Source organism: Cucurbita pepo, chromosome 13, assembly GCF_057944985.1.
Source record: "Cucurbita pepo subsp. pepo isolate OVF chromosome 13, ASM5794498v1, whole genome shotgun sequence".
Taxonomy (NCBI): Eukaryota; Viridiplantae; Streptophyta; class Magnoliopsida; order Cucurbitales; family Cucurbitaceae; genus Cucurbita; species Cucurbita pepo.
The window spans coordinates 15,841,001-15,856,400 of record NC_141810.1 but is presented as its reverse complement, the minus strand read 5'-3'; the positions used below and the strand labels follow the sequence as shown (position 1 = coordinate 15,856,400).

Genomic DNA, 15,400 nt, shown 5'->3' with positions numbered 1-15,400 from the left:
AAGTTTATAAAAATATTCTTAAACCATCAACTTGTATCTAACTAATGTATTTAAAATGGAAATAAATAGTTCTACACATTTTTATGGTTATGCTTATTTATTAATTTAATTTTTCAAAATTATTCTTGAATTTTAAATTTTGTGATCCTGACCTAATAATCTTGGGTCCTCTTCATGGAGGATTAGATTCACAATTCTCTTCCTCTTTTAAATGCATAATTTTTCAACGCCATATTCTTTTCTATTTTGTGTTTAAAAGCTGCATGCAATCATTTCCCGTAGCCCAGTGTCATTGACCTCACTGAAACGGCTCGACCAGTCCTCTGGTTTCACTGCCTTGGTCCCCAGCCCTGGTGCTCTGTCCTTCTGAGCCCACATTCTGCTCCTCCTGCCAATCCGTCGCCACACGCTTGTGAAACTTGGTACTTGTAATGGTTTATAACCATCTCAGACCTCTCCAAATTCATACACTGAAACCCATCTCTCAAGTGGAAATGATGCACCATGTTGATCAATGTGGAGTTCAAAGCCTCCGGGTTCACGATGCTCTTGTGCCTCTCCGCCACCGCTTTCCTGCGAGTGTACCCCACCGTCACCCCCTGCGGCGGCATCCGTGACAGCCCGGATGGGCCGAAGTTGTGGCAGGACACGCGTATCTCCACAACGGTAACGTTTTTGGCTTGGTTTCTGAGCACGTCGAGCAGAGATAGCCCATTTGGCAGGTAGAAGAACTAGTCGACATCAATGAATCCGACCCACTTGCAAGAATCGCGAGCCCGTAATGCACAATGTGCAAAACCAGCTTATTGGGTCTTAATCCAGGGCCAGATATGTCGAGAAATGTTGTGTTTGACAGTGGCCATTGATGCAATCACGTCTTCTATGTCGTCAACGCTGTTGTTTCCACAGATGAACCAGCGGCGTACATCGAGATGGCATGGTAAATGATCCATTCCTTAAGAAACTGCGCACCACTGTGCATACGCACATCTCGTGGGGCTTCCGGTGAGGTGTTGTGGATCCTGATGGGAACAATGGGCGGGCTACTGAATGCCAAGTTCCTACGAATGGATACTTAAATGGAATCATGGGTTCTATTGGGATTGCTGAGCAAACTCAGGGTGTTCTACAGCACGCAATTTCTTGAGCAATCGACATGACATCGGATCTTAGCAAAAACTCGACCTTCCGAAAATCCCAAGCCGTAAACACACTTAAATCTCGACGCGTTGGAGACCCGTTCAGGGCGGAGATTGAGGCCTTTGACGAAGACCACGGTGGTGTTGTCTCGGCCGACTAGTGCTTCGTACACAAGAGAGTTCCACCGGTGCGAGTTTCCACCTTGGAGATGAGCGTTGGATCTCACTCTAATTGAGACTGTAAACCCACGAGGTAGGAGTGGGCACCGGACCATTTGCTTCAGAAGATGATCCTCACCCATCCACGTAGATCGCTTCCCGCCATCTCCGGAACTCCGACGCGTTTCCCGCAAAATAAACGCAGTCGATATCCTCTTAGGCAAATGGTCGAACAGTTGGTGGGTGAGTTGAGAAAAACGAGAGCCTGATCAGGGAGGGTCACTGTTTCTTGAACCGATGACCCAAAATGAAGAGAGGAATCGTTGGAAACGTTGTTCACCAGAGTTCGCCGAGTATGAACCAGCTCAGGATGAAACGTATCTGTTACACAATTTATGAACATCCAATGGAATCTCAAAAATCAAATTCCAAACAAAGACAGAAGCAAATTCCGGAAGCACAACAGCAGTGGAGATCGATCAGGCAGAAATCTAAAGAGAAATCAGTTGAAGCAATTGGGGGATGGAAATCGAAACAAAAATTGGAAGGAAAAAAAAAACATACCACAGTAGACGAGGCAAAAAATGGATAATGTGAAAGTGGAGAAAACGAGAGAACGAGGAAGAGGGTGCACCAGAAGAGAGCGCTCCAAGAAACGACATTGCGTTTCCTCCTATCTCATGGCGGGGCCGGGGACATACAGGGAACCGAAGAGGGTCAATGGTGAGTGGGGGCTGGGCAGTTTCAGAGCTCGGGTTCTTCTTGGCTGTCGGTATAATTTGAATCGAATCGTGCCGTTCAAATGTTGACCCTTTTGAGCATGATGGGGTGGGTCCCACTTCTGACAATGTTTTTTATTTTATTTTTCTTTTGGTACTATAATTTTATTTTATGGCTGTGGGTTAATTTGTTATTAAAATTGATTGATGTCCTTCAAACAGCGTCGTATTGAAGCAAAATGTTACACGTCCTTCACACGTGCGGCGTGACATTGAGGTTAAACCAGACCCTGCGCAATTCTCCCAAATCAGCGCTCCATCCCGCCGCCTATGGCCAACAGCCGACGCGACGATCCGACCCGCACACGATATATCCTCTCAGAATTGGCCCGATTCCCAAATTTCCGCTTCTGGGTTCGTAGTTTTCAAAACCTCTTCGCTCAAACTCAAATCTTTTTACACTATATTTCAGGATGATTGCAAATGTTCATTTCTGTTAATTTTTCCTTTCGGTAGTAAAATAATTGAAATGAATTGGGATAAATGGAGTGAATTGTGGAGCTTTGTAGTTTGGTAGACACAAAATTCTCTCAATTGCTGGAAGTTGTTGCTATTCTGTGCAGGTTATTTTGCGTTTATTTACAATTCCAGATTGTTCATCTTCTTTTGATTTATGGCTCGATTTTATGCACTCATTGCTATATGTTTGTTCGTTTTTCGTGCGTTTTATGTAGACCTTCTGGCAATTCGTTTTCTTTTTCTATCAGGCTTTTTTTTGTATTTGGAGTAAGAAAGAATTAGGAGAAAAGAAATTTGATTTGGGCTGCTTTCCTTAATTATGTTTAACTCGAAATTGTTCAAGACAAATGGTGTCATACTTGAAATTTTGCCTAGTTCTGACAAATCTATGTTCATTTATTTGATTCAGTACGTTCGCATTTGGTGAGCAATGGGTGATACGATAGACTTAACCGGGAATGGAGGTGTTGTGAAGACAATCGTAAGGCATGCCAAAGCCAATGCTGATGCTCCAACCGATGACCTTCCTCTTGTTGATGGTACATTTTTTAAAGCAAAATTATGGTTTACTTCTTCACTGACATTACATTGCAAACTACTGGGACTGATAGTATATGAGTAAAATTCAAGAGGAAGACTTGAACGAGTTACCTTTTGAGCCTTGGTTACATACTGTTTCTGCCTGCATTTAAGGTAGTCAATGAATAGATAGAAACTTCCTTCCCTGTTTGTCATTTGAGTTTTTTCCTTGGTTACATATTGTTTCGTCTCATGAATTTGAACTGTTTGATTAGTCACCTGACTGTTTAGTCATGTTTCAGTCCCACTGTTGCTTTTTGGTTTATTCGTGATTGACGTTCCCATGAGTTAGAATATACAACTTATTAACCTGCCTCTCAGACTTTTAACAGATCCCCCTTCATCCCATTCTGCCATCTTCACATTTGTTTTTGAATTACCCTTGATCGTAAATTCTTAAAACTTTTTGTTCCTCCAAAAAGTTCTATTAACTTTTGCCATATGTTGAGTGGAGCAGTGCAGTATGAAGGAGTTCTCGCTGAATCTGGCGAAGTATTTGATTCTACTCGTGAGGATAATACCATTTTCTCTTTTGAGCTTGGAAAAGGATCCGTGATCCAGGCTTGGGAAATTGCTGTCAAGACAATGAAGGTAAGAAAAACAAAACAAGCTTTCCATCAGAAAGATATGCAGCATGTTGTGCTGTTTTTTTTTTTTTTTTCTTCTGAATACTGTTCTGTTGGATTGTTCCAACAGGTCGGTGAGGTTGCTAAAATCACTTGCAAGCCTGAATATGCTTATGGAAGTGCTGGTTCTCCACCAGACATCCCACCAAAGTAATGTCTTTACTCTTTCTTCGTTCTCTTGTGATAAACGAGACACCGGATTTGGTAATGCCTTTATGATAATGTCTCAAATTCATTTTAGTACAAACGATTACTGTCAATAATAGTATTCTGCTTTGGCTTGGACCGGACCTTCCAGCCCCTTTTTCACTTGGAAATTTCTCATTGCAAGTGCAATGGATTCTCCTATTCAAATGCCTCATGTATATGTGCACCCCAATTTTAGGTGATAAATTCATAAGCCACTGTCTTACTCTCTTGCAGTGCAACTCTTATTTTCGAGGTGGAACTAGTGGCCTGCAAGCCACGGAAAGGCTCAAGTCTAGGCAGTGTTTCGGAGGAAAGGGCCAGGCTCGAGTAAGTAATCCACTACTTCAACGATCCACCTTTTTCACATTGGTCATAATGATTTGTTTTTTACAACATTGTTGAATCAGAGAATTGAAAAGGCAAAGGGAGGCTACTGCTGCAATAAAAGAGGAGGAGAAAAAGAAGAGAGACGAAGCCAAAGCAGCGGCAGCTGCCCGCATTCAAGCCAAGTTAGATGCCAAAAAGGGTGGAAAGGGAAAGAACAAAGCAAAATAACGTTGGTACCCAGTTGCATTTAACATTTCTACAACGCAAGAGGTCAGTTGAACAAAATAAATGAGATGAAACTTTGAAGCCATGGGTTTGTAATACATTTGAATTTGCTGCTACAAATAGTGAGTCACGCTGCTGAGGTATTTTGATTGTATGCTGGATTTGAACTTTAGCATTTTGCTTTTAATTTCACTGATTAGCCCCCCATACGTAGCTGACAACGCATTTATATGCTTGCATATTGTAGCGTGAGTGGCAGGAGTGGCCCTTTTTATCGTTTTCTTTTTACAATATTATTTTGCACTTCAAATGTGAAGACGGAGATTTGAACGCATTAGAGAATCATGAAAGAGTTCTAGATATAACAAGCACTTGCTGGTAAGGTTTGGACTACATGGAAGATAGTGAAAGAACAAAATTCTGCTCACTCGCAATGGTCAGAGACTATATAACAAATGATCAACTTCAAGAATACAATTAATAAATGGCTTGTAGAAGTTCAAAGATAAACGGCAATTGCACTTCCTGTAATTCCTACCCTCATCCTAATTACACCATGTCTGTCCATATACGCTGCGCTTTAAGCAGGCATCAAGCATAGTTCGATAACTTGCCTTGCCTTCAATCAAACCGACTTGCCTTGCCTTCAATCAAACCGACTTGCCTTGCCTTCAATCAAACCGACTTGCCTTGCCTTCAATCAAACCGAATACGCATCGGTTTCCCCTTGTCCCTGTTCTGACCACCCAGACACCGCTCTGAATTTACAAACAGGGCACGTGCCCTGCTGTCGCAGCCATGGATCTATGCAGTTGGCATGGAACTGCAAGATTGAATTCATGTGTAACCAAATTCAAATTAAAAAAAGTATAGGAATGCATGCAGATAGAAGATGTATCAAGATTTTAAGGGAAGAACAATGAACCAAGTCCATGACTTTTCTGCATGAAATATCGGCAACCATTTATTTGGAAGAAAAGGTGAGATAGAGATGAACCTGATGTAAACATGGCAGACTACGTACGAGTTCACCAACATTTACTTGCTCCAAGCAAACACTGCACGTAAGTTCATCCTCCGAGGCCTTGGTACTGCCAACTGCATTAGCTGAATCTTGTCTCTTCTGCAATCAAAATTTAAGGACACGTACATGTTTAAGGCAATAAAAGAATCAACACGTAAGGAAAAAGAAATCTAACAAATACCTCATTAGACTCTGAAGATGAAGCCTGCTGGTTCACAGAGGGGTCGCTGTAGATAATTTAATGAAAACGTTACTTTAGTTTATGAGTGCAAGCTCAAGTACATGGATTTCATCGTTGAAAAATCTTTCACCACAGAATATGAGTCTTCCAAGCAAATCTTAGAATAAGGCAACAGATACCCTAATTCTTTCTGGACTGTAGACAGTATGGGGCTGATTACCTTTGAGGACCAGAAACCTTGTATTTATGAACAGGAAGAGCATTTATTTGTTCCTCACTCATAGAAGGTGTTGTCGGAGCATTGTCAGAATCCAAAGCTCTCAAAGTTTCATAATCTGAAGATAAACAATATGTTACTACATTATCATCCATAAAAAACTTTTACAAGAAACAACGAACTTAAACTTTTTAGATTTGAACCATACCTAAATCATCAAATTCCCGATCAAGCAGAGCAAGTTGAAGCCTTAGCCCTTGTAAACGCCCTCTAGTAGCAAGTGCTATTGATGGTGGCATATGTAACCTCAATTCAGTGTGCCCAAGAAGGCCACTGGCTGCCATAGCTCTAGCTTGGGCTTGAGCCTGAAGTTGTTGACAGGTCGCATACATCCTTAATGTTGTAGCCATCAAAAACACACCAAGCACAAGCCAGAGCTAAATATGCATGTTCAAAGGAAGAAAATGTAAAGATTTGCATCAAGGGTAGAGTAACACCAGTCTACTGCTCATCCAGTGTGAAATGTAAAACTTACCAGAAAGTTCGGTGACATCTGGTGAGAATTTAACATCATGAACAACAGAAGGACTGCAACAAGGTCAAGGAGTTAAAACAATGCAATAGATCAAAATTATCACATGAAACAGATATTAGTCTGTATATAGGTGAAATGGTACCTGTGACAAGAAAGGCAAGTGAGTTTGAGTTAACAGGACGTGCTGCATGAACCCGCTGATTGGGAGCAGAAAAACCATATATTTTAAATTAAGATCATGACAAGTGCAGGTTCTATAAATTTTCAAGTATTGGTATTAACAAGTCGAGAGTGTAAAATATTGAGCATACCATTGCACGCCGTTCAGGTATAAATCCAGATAGACCATTTTCTATGTCTGGAACTCTTGTTCCACGGAAAACAAAACTCATGTCTGCAGTAGTTGCGACAGCTGGTTGATGTCAGAGAAATGAGAATCTACAGAATGAAATTCAGATGAACTCATGATAATTATCTGCAGAACTCATAAAGAAAGAGGCTCCAGTATCTTAATAGACAAACAAAATGAATCAAATGATGCCCGCATCGCCTTACTACATAACCAATCATTCATCATTCTCAGCCCCAATGAGAATGGTCTATCTGTAAGCATTGACATGTTCTTAATTGTTTCCTAGTTGTCAAATTCAATGCATAAATCACATTCATGAGCTAATCATCTGCTCCATAAAGACTAGATAACACAAATTTATCGATTCCTTCAGACAATATATCAATCCTGAATATCCTCTAAGGAATGAATCAGCATTGTATGGAAAGACATCCAGTGACATTCCCCCTCATATGGCCATCTAATGAACACCAAACGACCGAAAGATGACTGCACACAAACTGAAGTGCATACAGACATCCAATATTGACATGATTGAGGTCTGCACTAAAATGCAAATGCTCAACTTCGAAATCAGAACTATCGGTCGGTTGAACCAGATCAGCTTTGAATTCTTTTCATCTAAATTCTCAATTCCCGACATTCGTAGCCAACTCCCGTAGATAGTCAAATGTAGCGAAAACATGAATGGAATCAGACAGACGCAACAATTTTAGAGCCCCGTAAGCTATGATGACAGTTAAACAAGTGAAATTCAAACGATAAAAATAAAAATCACTCATTTAAGGAACCCTAGAAACCGAATCCCAAGAAATTAAGGCACAAGAGAACAGGGATCAGCAAATAATCAAACCAGAATAATCCTTCGTGAGGGAAATCCGAGACTTACAGAACAGAATCGAGTAAATAGGGGTGATTGTGTTGGTCCAAAAGCGACAGAGTTTGCTCGGAATCGGACAGTTTTGGCGATGGGGTATCTTAAAATTATGTGAGAATGAAAAGCCGTATGTGGCGACGGAGAAGATGGAGGAGCGAGTCTAGTGAGGGAAGTGAGTCGGACGCGTTGAGTTGCTATGTGACCCGTGTTTCGCTTGGCTTCGCTTCCTAGTAAGGTAGGCTTTGGGAGATGGAGTTGAATGCGCAAAACGACGTAGTATTTTGATTTGGTCAAATTCTATGTTCTAACGCCTGCTTTTGCTTCTTCTAATGTCTAGACTTTTCCCGAGCGTTACCGAACGACCCATGGCCCATACCCTTCCAAAAACCAACCGACCGGATCTTTTCTACGGCCCTAATTCTAATTTAAAACTTCAATGCAAATTTTATATCTACTTATGATTTTGAAAATATTTTCATTTTAAGATTTAACCAAATTATTTTTTAAAAATTTAATCATAATAATAATAATAATAATGGGCTTATCCATGGCATTAAATTATTCATTTGTTTGTTGGACAGACATCAAAATAAGTACAAATAATACTTGAAACGCATCTAGAGAGAGGTTTTTATATTTTGGGAGCCAACGTTTTCGCTAACACATGGCTCTGATACCATGTATAACAGATGAAGCTCATCATTAGTAAATATTATCTGCTTTAGCTCATTACGTATTATTATCAGCCTCACGGATTTAAACCGCATCTACTATGAAGAGGGTCTAGCCCTACTCTTACTACTGCCTCGCACCATCCGGCGACTGGCTTTGATACTATTTGTAACAGTCCTAAAGTCACTGCTTGTAGATATTGTTCGTTTTGACCTATTATGTTCATCATCAATCTCACAATTTTAAAATCTATCGGTTATAAGTAGGTTTTCAAAAATATATTAAAGAAATATATAATAATATAACAAATTTTTAAATTTTATATCTTGCTTCTGTATTTATCTAAAACAATTAATAAAATGAAAGGGTTAGTTTATTTGTGAAATATAAAAAATATAATAGAAACGATAAAAATCAATAAACAAGGCAGTTAGGCCTTTGTGGTTGAGGTGTATAGAGTCCACGCCTTATTCTATGACACGTGTCAATTTGATTGACTCTGGTTGGTCGGCAACTTGCATCTTTCCTTAAAAACAAACCACACGTGTGTACTGCCCCCCTCGTGATTTTCATCTCACGTGATACTACTACATAGTGTCCATGTTTCTTTAATTATTTTTTTTTTCTTAATTCCACAAATATACTTTTTTATTAAAAAAAAATAATTTACGATGAATATTTAAAAATCTTCAATTTAATTCACCCGGCTCACAAAAACCCTATTGTTTTTTTAATTTTTCTTTTTGTCAAAAATTGATTTAATCTCAAAAGGGGGCGGCAGGTGGGGGTGGGCTAAGAGGATGCGCTGGCAAAATTAGCAACCTTTATCTTTATCAAAAGTCAGAACTTGAAGACAGAAAACACCAATAATATAATAATATATAGATATATATATAAATATATACAATTCAAAATTGTACTAACTGAATGACCCAACACGACACCAAGCCCAATGAACAAAACATGGAAAAGAAATTTTGAACCATTTCGAAAACAAAAAGACCTGACATCTCCACAATGTTCTTCAGAGAATCTCACAGAGCAATCAAAATTTTTTTTAAAATAAAACCCGAGAGAGAGAGAGACTCTGTTCCCGTGCCTGTCCGATCAATGGGCCACCTCCTCCCTCTTGAGGTGGGCCATGGATTGGGCAGTGCTTCAGGCCATTTTTCAATTCAAAGTTCTTTTTTAATTTTTTAAGGCCCCAACCCCAGCCGCTCACCCGCCAAATCACACCTCGTCTCTACAAATCCAACCCTTGATTTCGCCAAGTCGAATTCCATCCACACGTTTTGTTGATGATGATGCCCAATCACAAATGCTTCTATTCCTAACAAATCCGAATTCCCAAACGTCAAGCAATGCACTCGGTCACCACCCCTCACCATTCCCGGTACTTTATACATTAGCACCTCCCCGCCAACCACCATCTCCGCCCCACGGAACATCAGACTCACTACCGGCAGTGGCGGCAGTTTCCCCTGTTTCTCGGGTACTCTGTAGCACAAGTCCATCGCTCCTTGAAACACGAAATTTGGATCACCCAGTGGGACCAAAATGCCCTTTGTTTGTACCAGAAACTCGTTCTTTAAAGCCGTGTACACTGGTCCCAGAAGAAACGTGAACTGGGTCACTGAATCTACCATGGTTTGCCCGGCGCCGGTGTGATCCGGTGCGAATATTGACTTCGGGAGTGCCAGAATTTTGTTCCCTACTCTGATTCCGTCTAGTTGGACCGTGTAGGCGACTCGGTCGTAATACGGCAATGGCGTAGACATTTGAACCAAAGGCGTGTAGGTCAAATTCCCAAGCCAAGAAAGACTCACGTCGCCGAAAAGCAGAACCCCAGAAGAATCACGACCCGATATGCAATAAGAGAATTTGGGCAAACCCAATTGGGTGACAAACGAGAGCGAGCCCCTGTTCATCCCCATCAGCCCAGTGGTCTTCGCGTCCTCCTCCGAATTCGAACTGAAACCCGAATCCATACACCCAAAAAAAGTTCCGGGTTGAGCCGATGACCCGACTCGAAACGTATCCGACGCGAGATTGCCCTCGAGCGACGAGGCGTCGGCATAAGAGACAAAGACGTGGCAGAGTTTCTTTGGGTCGCAGGTAACCGGGTTGGGTAAATCTCGGGTTCGGGTCCGGCAAACAGGGGAAGCACAGGGGACTGGCGAGTAAGAAGAGGAAGAAAGTGGGTTAAAAACAGAGTTCAAATTTGGGGTTTTTTTGCAGTGAAGCCATGAGAGTTCACTCCCTGTATCGAGAACCATAGTAACGGGTTGAGGAGGCGAGCCAAGCGTTAAGGAAACAGTCAAAGTGACATTATGGTGAAAACTGAGCTTATTGGAAGGCCGAGAAGTGACACCCATCTGTGTTTTGAGGGGCAAAACCATGGTCTGAGTCGCAGAAAAACAGAGGCCCTGTTTGAAAGAGACGCAGCAGATAAGAAGCTGCAGCAGGCGGAGGAAGAAGGCCATGATTTGGTAATGGAGTCGTTCTAATCCGCAGAGAAGAGAAGGAAAAGGGGTTGTGTGCGTTGTAAATGGTATGGATTTGTTGGGACTGAAATATCAGAGGAGAACAGAGTGGTTTCTGTTCCTTAAATAGTGCGTTTTGTGTACCAAAACGTGCATTAAGTAAGGAGTACGCACAAATGTTGTACCATTAATTTTGGTTATCATCATTTTTGTATTAAAACTATGTTATGAATATGCCGTTCCCAATTTTAATTTTTCAAGACCAACAAATAGGTATACTATATAGTGTGCAAATAATATATATATATATATATGTATATATATCTCGCTAGTTTATTTTTGAACTTAGATTATCTACCTAACTTACCTTAACAAGTAATATATCATTGACAACAAAAGCAAGAAGTTTGAACTCATACGCTCACATGTTAATGCACTAAAATATAATTTATTGGATCTAATCTTCAAAATGATATTCAATCAAAAGTAAATAAATAATTTAATTTTTTTTTATTAAATTGAAGATCCAAATTTACTAGAAAAAGACAAATACATACTTTGTAAATTTATTAATAAGTATTGGGCGAGTACAAACAAAGTAGACGTAACGAAATAATACAAAAAAAAAATTGTATTAATTCTAATTAGACATAAACTTAAAACTTATATATTAGATAATAAAGTAAAAAATCCAAGTTTTAATTTTCACCACAAATTTTGAATAAAACTTTTTATTTTAAATAATTTTGTATGTGGATAAAAGAAAAATATAGTATTAATGGCCCCTGTATTGGGCTTGATGAGTGAGTGAGTGGTTGGCGGATGCGCGTACAAATATACCTTGTTGTAGTAAATATATTATTTTTAAAAAACCAAATTATTTAATTTTTTTCTTGTTTTTTTCCCTCGAAAATGGAATCCAACTGTTCACCCATTTAAATTTCCAATTGGTGTTTTCGATGACCAAAAATGTCCTCTAAAATTTACAGCTGGAGACAAATTTTCAGAATTTATTTTCATACATATAATATATACATATATATATATTTATATTACTTTTTATTTTGTTTTCTTTCCATATCTCACTTTCAACTATTTTATCTTTTCTCTCAATTTCGTAATAAACAATTTTCTCTACTTCTTGCCATTGATTTGTTTATTAAATTATATATTATTTTCAACCAAAAGTATGTCGCTGCTATTATTTATCTTTTATAACTTTTATATTATTGATATTTGTGAAAAAAAAAATATATAAAATATATATGTTCTTTTTCAAAAAAAGTCAATTCTAATTGATTAAGTCTATGGGAAACGAACCAAATTCAAATACGATAATCTAATATTAATGTATATTTAGTTCATTATCCAACAACTTGGTGCAATATATTAATAATATCATTTAAATAAATTTAAAAGTTCATTAAAGAAGATTGTTGGCAATTAAATGGGTTTTTGTAGTTCCCAAATAAGACCTGCATTTCAAATTTGGAGGTGGTGGGCAGCTTGTGGGGAACACCCCCACTGCTTTTCAACTTCCTCAAATCAAATCAATTCGACTGACTTTAGGGTACTATTGACTAATAAAAGATAAGATCATCGGTATATAAATAAGAGACATTTGTCTATTAGTCGGAGTCATTTTTAAAAAATTAAATATATTAATGTAGCAAAATATTTTAATAAAAATAGAGACGATCAAGAAAGCAATAGCATTTGACCGAAAAGGAAATGTGGAGCCTTCTTTTTTTCCTCGTGCTTTCCAATTACACATTGCCAAATAAGTCCTCAGCCGCCTGAAAAAAGTTAAATCTCTCTTAGAAATAAAGTTGTTCTCACTTTGTAATTATGTTTATCAAATTCAAGGAATTGTCGGTAATGTTTCTAATTTAAGCGGATTTATATCTTAAATAAACAATACTCATACCATTATAAAGATGGGTAAGAACCCGTTGTTTGACCATATACCTATGAATGATAGCTGGAAATTTTTATTTTTGGCATTACCCAACACTTCCACAAGCATGGAATGGAGGAGAAAATGGGTGCAGAATTAATAACAAAATTGTCTTTTATTTATAACCTCTTGTCTCTATGCTGAACCAAACAACATTTGAGCTCACAAATTTTCTACGTGTTGTACACGACAACATGAATATTTTCCCACTACTTATCTCTTGGTTGTCTCTTTTAGATTTTAATGAACATACTTGTCTTATACCATTTATTTTTGCGTCATTTTTCTAAGCTTTTAAAGTTTATTCGGAAGGTCTTGTCCCATGCATGCTTCGTATTGCCATTCATACTTATTCATGAATTTTCACACTTCAGGATCATTGTCGTTAATATCAAATTTATTTATTCCAATCAAATCATGACAACATTAATTGAAAACTAATACTTCGTTTAGATGAAGACCCTCTATCTTATGTGATGAAATAGGACTCCCTCCGTCATTGCTATCGAGTTATCGTCAATTAAAAGAATAAGACTAGACCCATTATTGGAGAAATGAGAGAGATTTGGATTGGAGGGGTTGGTTCAAAATTAGGGCAACACAGTGTGCTTAAAGTAAAAGCACACTCAAGAGGTTGCCATGGATAAGCATGGGGTTGGGATTTTGCTTTGAAATGTGGCAATTTTGAAAAGTGAAAACTAGTGAGGGGTTGGTTGAGCTTTCACCATCAAACTCCCTACAGATGCTGCCATGCAAGAACTTTAGATCAATCTGCTTTTGTAAGTTGTTTTGATAATAAGAACAGGTAATGATAATTGGTTTATGTGTAGCCTAAATGATGATGAAGATGGTAGAAACGTATAAAATGAAGAACAAAGGTAAACTATGGAATGATTATCAATATAGTTCATAGATATCTTATACTGCACAAAATGAACACGTAACAAGAAAAACTCAATTATGAAGTGACGAATTGACAAAGGATGATCCACCAATCATTGTTTTGTTTTCCTTTTCGCCTATTTATGATAGACACCAATCATGTTGGAGTTGTTAAAGTTGATAGCCCTCCTACATTTGGTTGAATTCATTATTCTAAGAGAAATTTGTTGTTCTTCAATAATTGATAGGATTTGTTTTAACCAATAAAAATATTAATAAAGTCGTTATTAAATAAATAAGTAGATAGAAAAGTAGTAAGAAATTTAAAGGATTATTCGTAAATAAGACCCTAACGGGATAAGTTTCATCATCTAAAGGGAAACAACATGATTTGCTAGCTAAGGCTCATAAATGACCGTTCAGTGATATAGGAGGTATAAGGTGCAGTGTCAACCAAGAGGTTTGCCTAGAGACAACCATCCTTGAAAAAATGCGTAATAGCTTACTGGTTGAGCGCTCTTGTGCTAAAGATGGATGAGACTAAGTAATCTACCGAAGTTGTGGGATGAAAAATGCATCGGTAGGAGGAGTGTTTCATCTTAGAGAGAAGCAACCATGTGAGGACTTGTGGACAAAACGAAAGGGAGAATGTCCGCTTGAGTACACAAACATTGGTGAGAGTCCAATGCGTAAAAAATCTAACAGTTTGTCTACAAGATTCGTCGTGGTACGTTGAGATAGAATGCAGTAGAAACAAAAACATAGGAAATGAGTTACCTACTTTTAACGCTCAAAACGCTCAAAGCAAACATTTTCTTTCCAAATTCTATCGAATCTCCCGAAATAGAATTCGAACCTACCACCAATTCTTCTAACAAATAATTTAAAATTTTTGTTAAAAGTAGAAGAAGTAGAATTATAGAGGAAGAGTTGTTTTTATGTGTGTTCAAGGCATTATCCATCCATAAATGTAGAGGACACAGTGGATTGTGAAGAGAGTGGGTTATCTGATTAAAAAGAAATTAGGGATTAATCTTGATTATCACACGACTGCGACAACCACCGCTTTCTTTGACTAATCAAACACATCAATTATCAACCTCTTGCCAGCCAATTAGATTTAAGTGTGTTTAGACTAATTTTTTAGGATAATTTTGAATAATTGAAAATTAAGAACTCAGAACCCCAACAATTAATGGGCTTTGCTATTCCGCAGCGATTAATGGGCTTTGCCGTTTCATCGGGCTTGGACTTTACAACCCATTTTCTCATCATCGTCTACCTCCCTAAACATTTCAATTCTTATCAGACGTTATTTTCATATTCAACGCGGACGGGCAGCACCTGTTCAGATTCGCCGCACATGCCGCAACCCCGCACCCAACGCCGCCGCCGATAGGAGTCATTGTTACGGGAACAATGAATCCGTCCACCAGACTCATGCTGTATTAATGCATTGATGATTTTGGAGTCCCCATTGTCATCTCCACCGCCGGTGCCTCTGCAATGGAGGACTCCAGCGCAGTCGCCGCGGCCGGTGTTTGGGTCGAAACAACAGCCCTGTCTTGGCCAGACTCTGCCGGACCATCTCTCCGGCATTTCAACCACCGTCTGTTCTCCAGCGGAGAGACGGAATCCGCCGTCTCTGGGAACTGAGTGGCCGGCGTTTCCCAAGATTCCCAAATTTTTTTTTTTTTTTTTTTTTTTTTTTTTTGAAGAGATCTTAATTATTTAAATA

At 38.7% G+C, this 15,400-nt stretch overlaps 3 protein-coding genes and 1 pseudogene across 6 annotated transcripts; 1 reads left to right on the top strand and 3 right to left on the bottom strand.

Annotated features, from left to right (window-relative positions):
* Window positions 1–24: 24 nt before the first annotated feature.
* Window positions 25–1,835, bottom strand: LOC111808994 (glycosyltransferase family 92 protein RCOM_0530710). The gene is given in 6 exon segments (XM_023695284.2): window positions 25–366; window positions 368–422; window positions 424–934; window positions 937–966; window positions 969–1,200; window positions 1,202–1,835. Coding segments are annotated over 6 exon segments (1,182 nt in total). The 5' UTR covers window positions 1,442–1,835; the 3' UTR covers window positions 25–252.
* Window positions 1,836–2,269: 434 nt separating this feature from the next.
* LOC111808992 (FKBP-like peptidyl-prolyl cis-trans isomerase family protein) lies at window positions 2,270–4,685 on the top strand. Of its 2 annotated transcripts, none has more exons than XM_023695282.2 (6): window positions 2,270–2,431; window positions 2,946–3,075; window positions 3,573–3,706; window positions 3,812–3,891; window positions 4,165–4,257; window positions 4,338–4,685. In XM_023695282.2, the coding sequence occupies exons 2-6, from the start codon at window positions 2,967–2,969 to the stop codon at window positions 4,483–4,485; spliced, it is 564 nt and encodes a 187-aa protein (XP_023551050.1). In that variant the 5' UTR covers window positions 2,270–2,431; window positions 2,946–2,966; the 3' UTR covers window positions 4,486–4,685. The 2 variants fall into 2 exon arrangements, with proteins under 2 accessions (XP_023551050.1, XP_086972860.1); XM_087116734.1 differs by lacking the exon at window positions 2,270–2,431 and adding an exon at window positions 2,494–2,640.
* A 215-nt stretch (window positions 4,686–4,900) lies between these two features.
* SDIR1 (RING/U-box superfamily protein) lies at window positions 4,901–7,966 on the bottom strand. 3 transcript variants are annotated; one of them, XM_087116733.1, is made up of 10 exons: window positions 7,681–7,966; window positions 6,751–6,877; window positions 6,582–6,636; window positions 6,440–6,492; window positions 6,113–6,341; window positions 5,908–6,022; window positions 5,688–5,733; window positions 5,480–5,605; window positions 5,177–5,305; window positions 4,901–5,101 (listed from the first exon to the last, which is right to left on the bottom strand). In XM_087116733.1, the coding sequence occupies exons 2-9, from the start codon at window positions 6,829–6,831 to the stop codon at window positions 5,183–5,185; spliced, it is 828 nt and encodes a 275-aa protein (XP_086972859.1). In that variant the 5' UTR covers window positions 6,832–6,877; window positions 7,681–7,966; the 3' UTR covers window positions 4,901–5,101; window positions 5,177–5,182. The 3 variants fall into 3 exon arrangements, with proteins under 3 accessions (XP_086972859.1, XP_086972858.1, XP_086972857.1); XM_087116732.1 differs by having other exon boundaries at window positions 6,751–6,851; XM_087116731.1 differs by having other exon boundaries at window positions 6,751–6,833; window positions 7,681–7,965.
* A 1,235-nt stretch (window positions 7,967–9,201) lies between these two features.
* Window positions 9,202–10,837, bottom strand: LOC111808030 (aspartic proteinase PCS1 pseudogene; annotated as a pseudogene).
* Between the last annotated feature and the right edge of the window lie 4,563 nt (window positions 10,838–15,400).

Bases quoted from the DNA above. Each gene is read 5' to 3' on its own strand.
- SDIR1 (XM_087116733.1), bottom strand. From the start codon at position 6,831: ATGAGTTTTGTTTTCCGTGGAACAAGAGTTCCAGACATAGAAAATGGT. The intron at 6,637-6,750 runs GTATGCTCAATA...GCTCCCAATCAG, and splicing joins TACCTGAACGGCGTGCAATG to CGGGTTCATGCAGCACGTCC. The intron at 6,342-6,439 runs GTAAGTTTTACA...ATGCATATTTAG, and splicing joins AGATGTCACCGAACTTTCTG to CTCTGGCTTGTGCTTGGTGT.
- LOC111808992 (XM_023695282.2), top strand. From the start codon at position 2,967: ATGGGTGATACGATAGACTTAACCGGGAATGGAGGTGTTGTGAAGACA. The intron at 3,892-4,164 runs GTAATGTCTTTA...ACTCTCTTGCAG, and splicing joins CCACCAGACATCCCACCAAA to TGCAACTCTTATTTTCGAGG. The intron at 4,258-4,337 runs GTAAGTAATCCA...TTGTTGAATCAG, and splicing joins GAGGAAAGGGCCAGGCTCGA to AGAATTGAAAAGGCAAAGGG.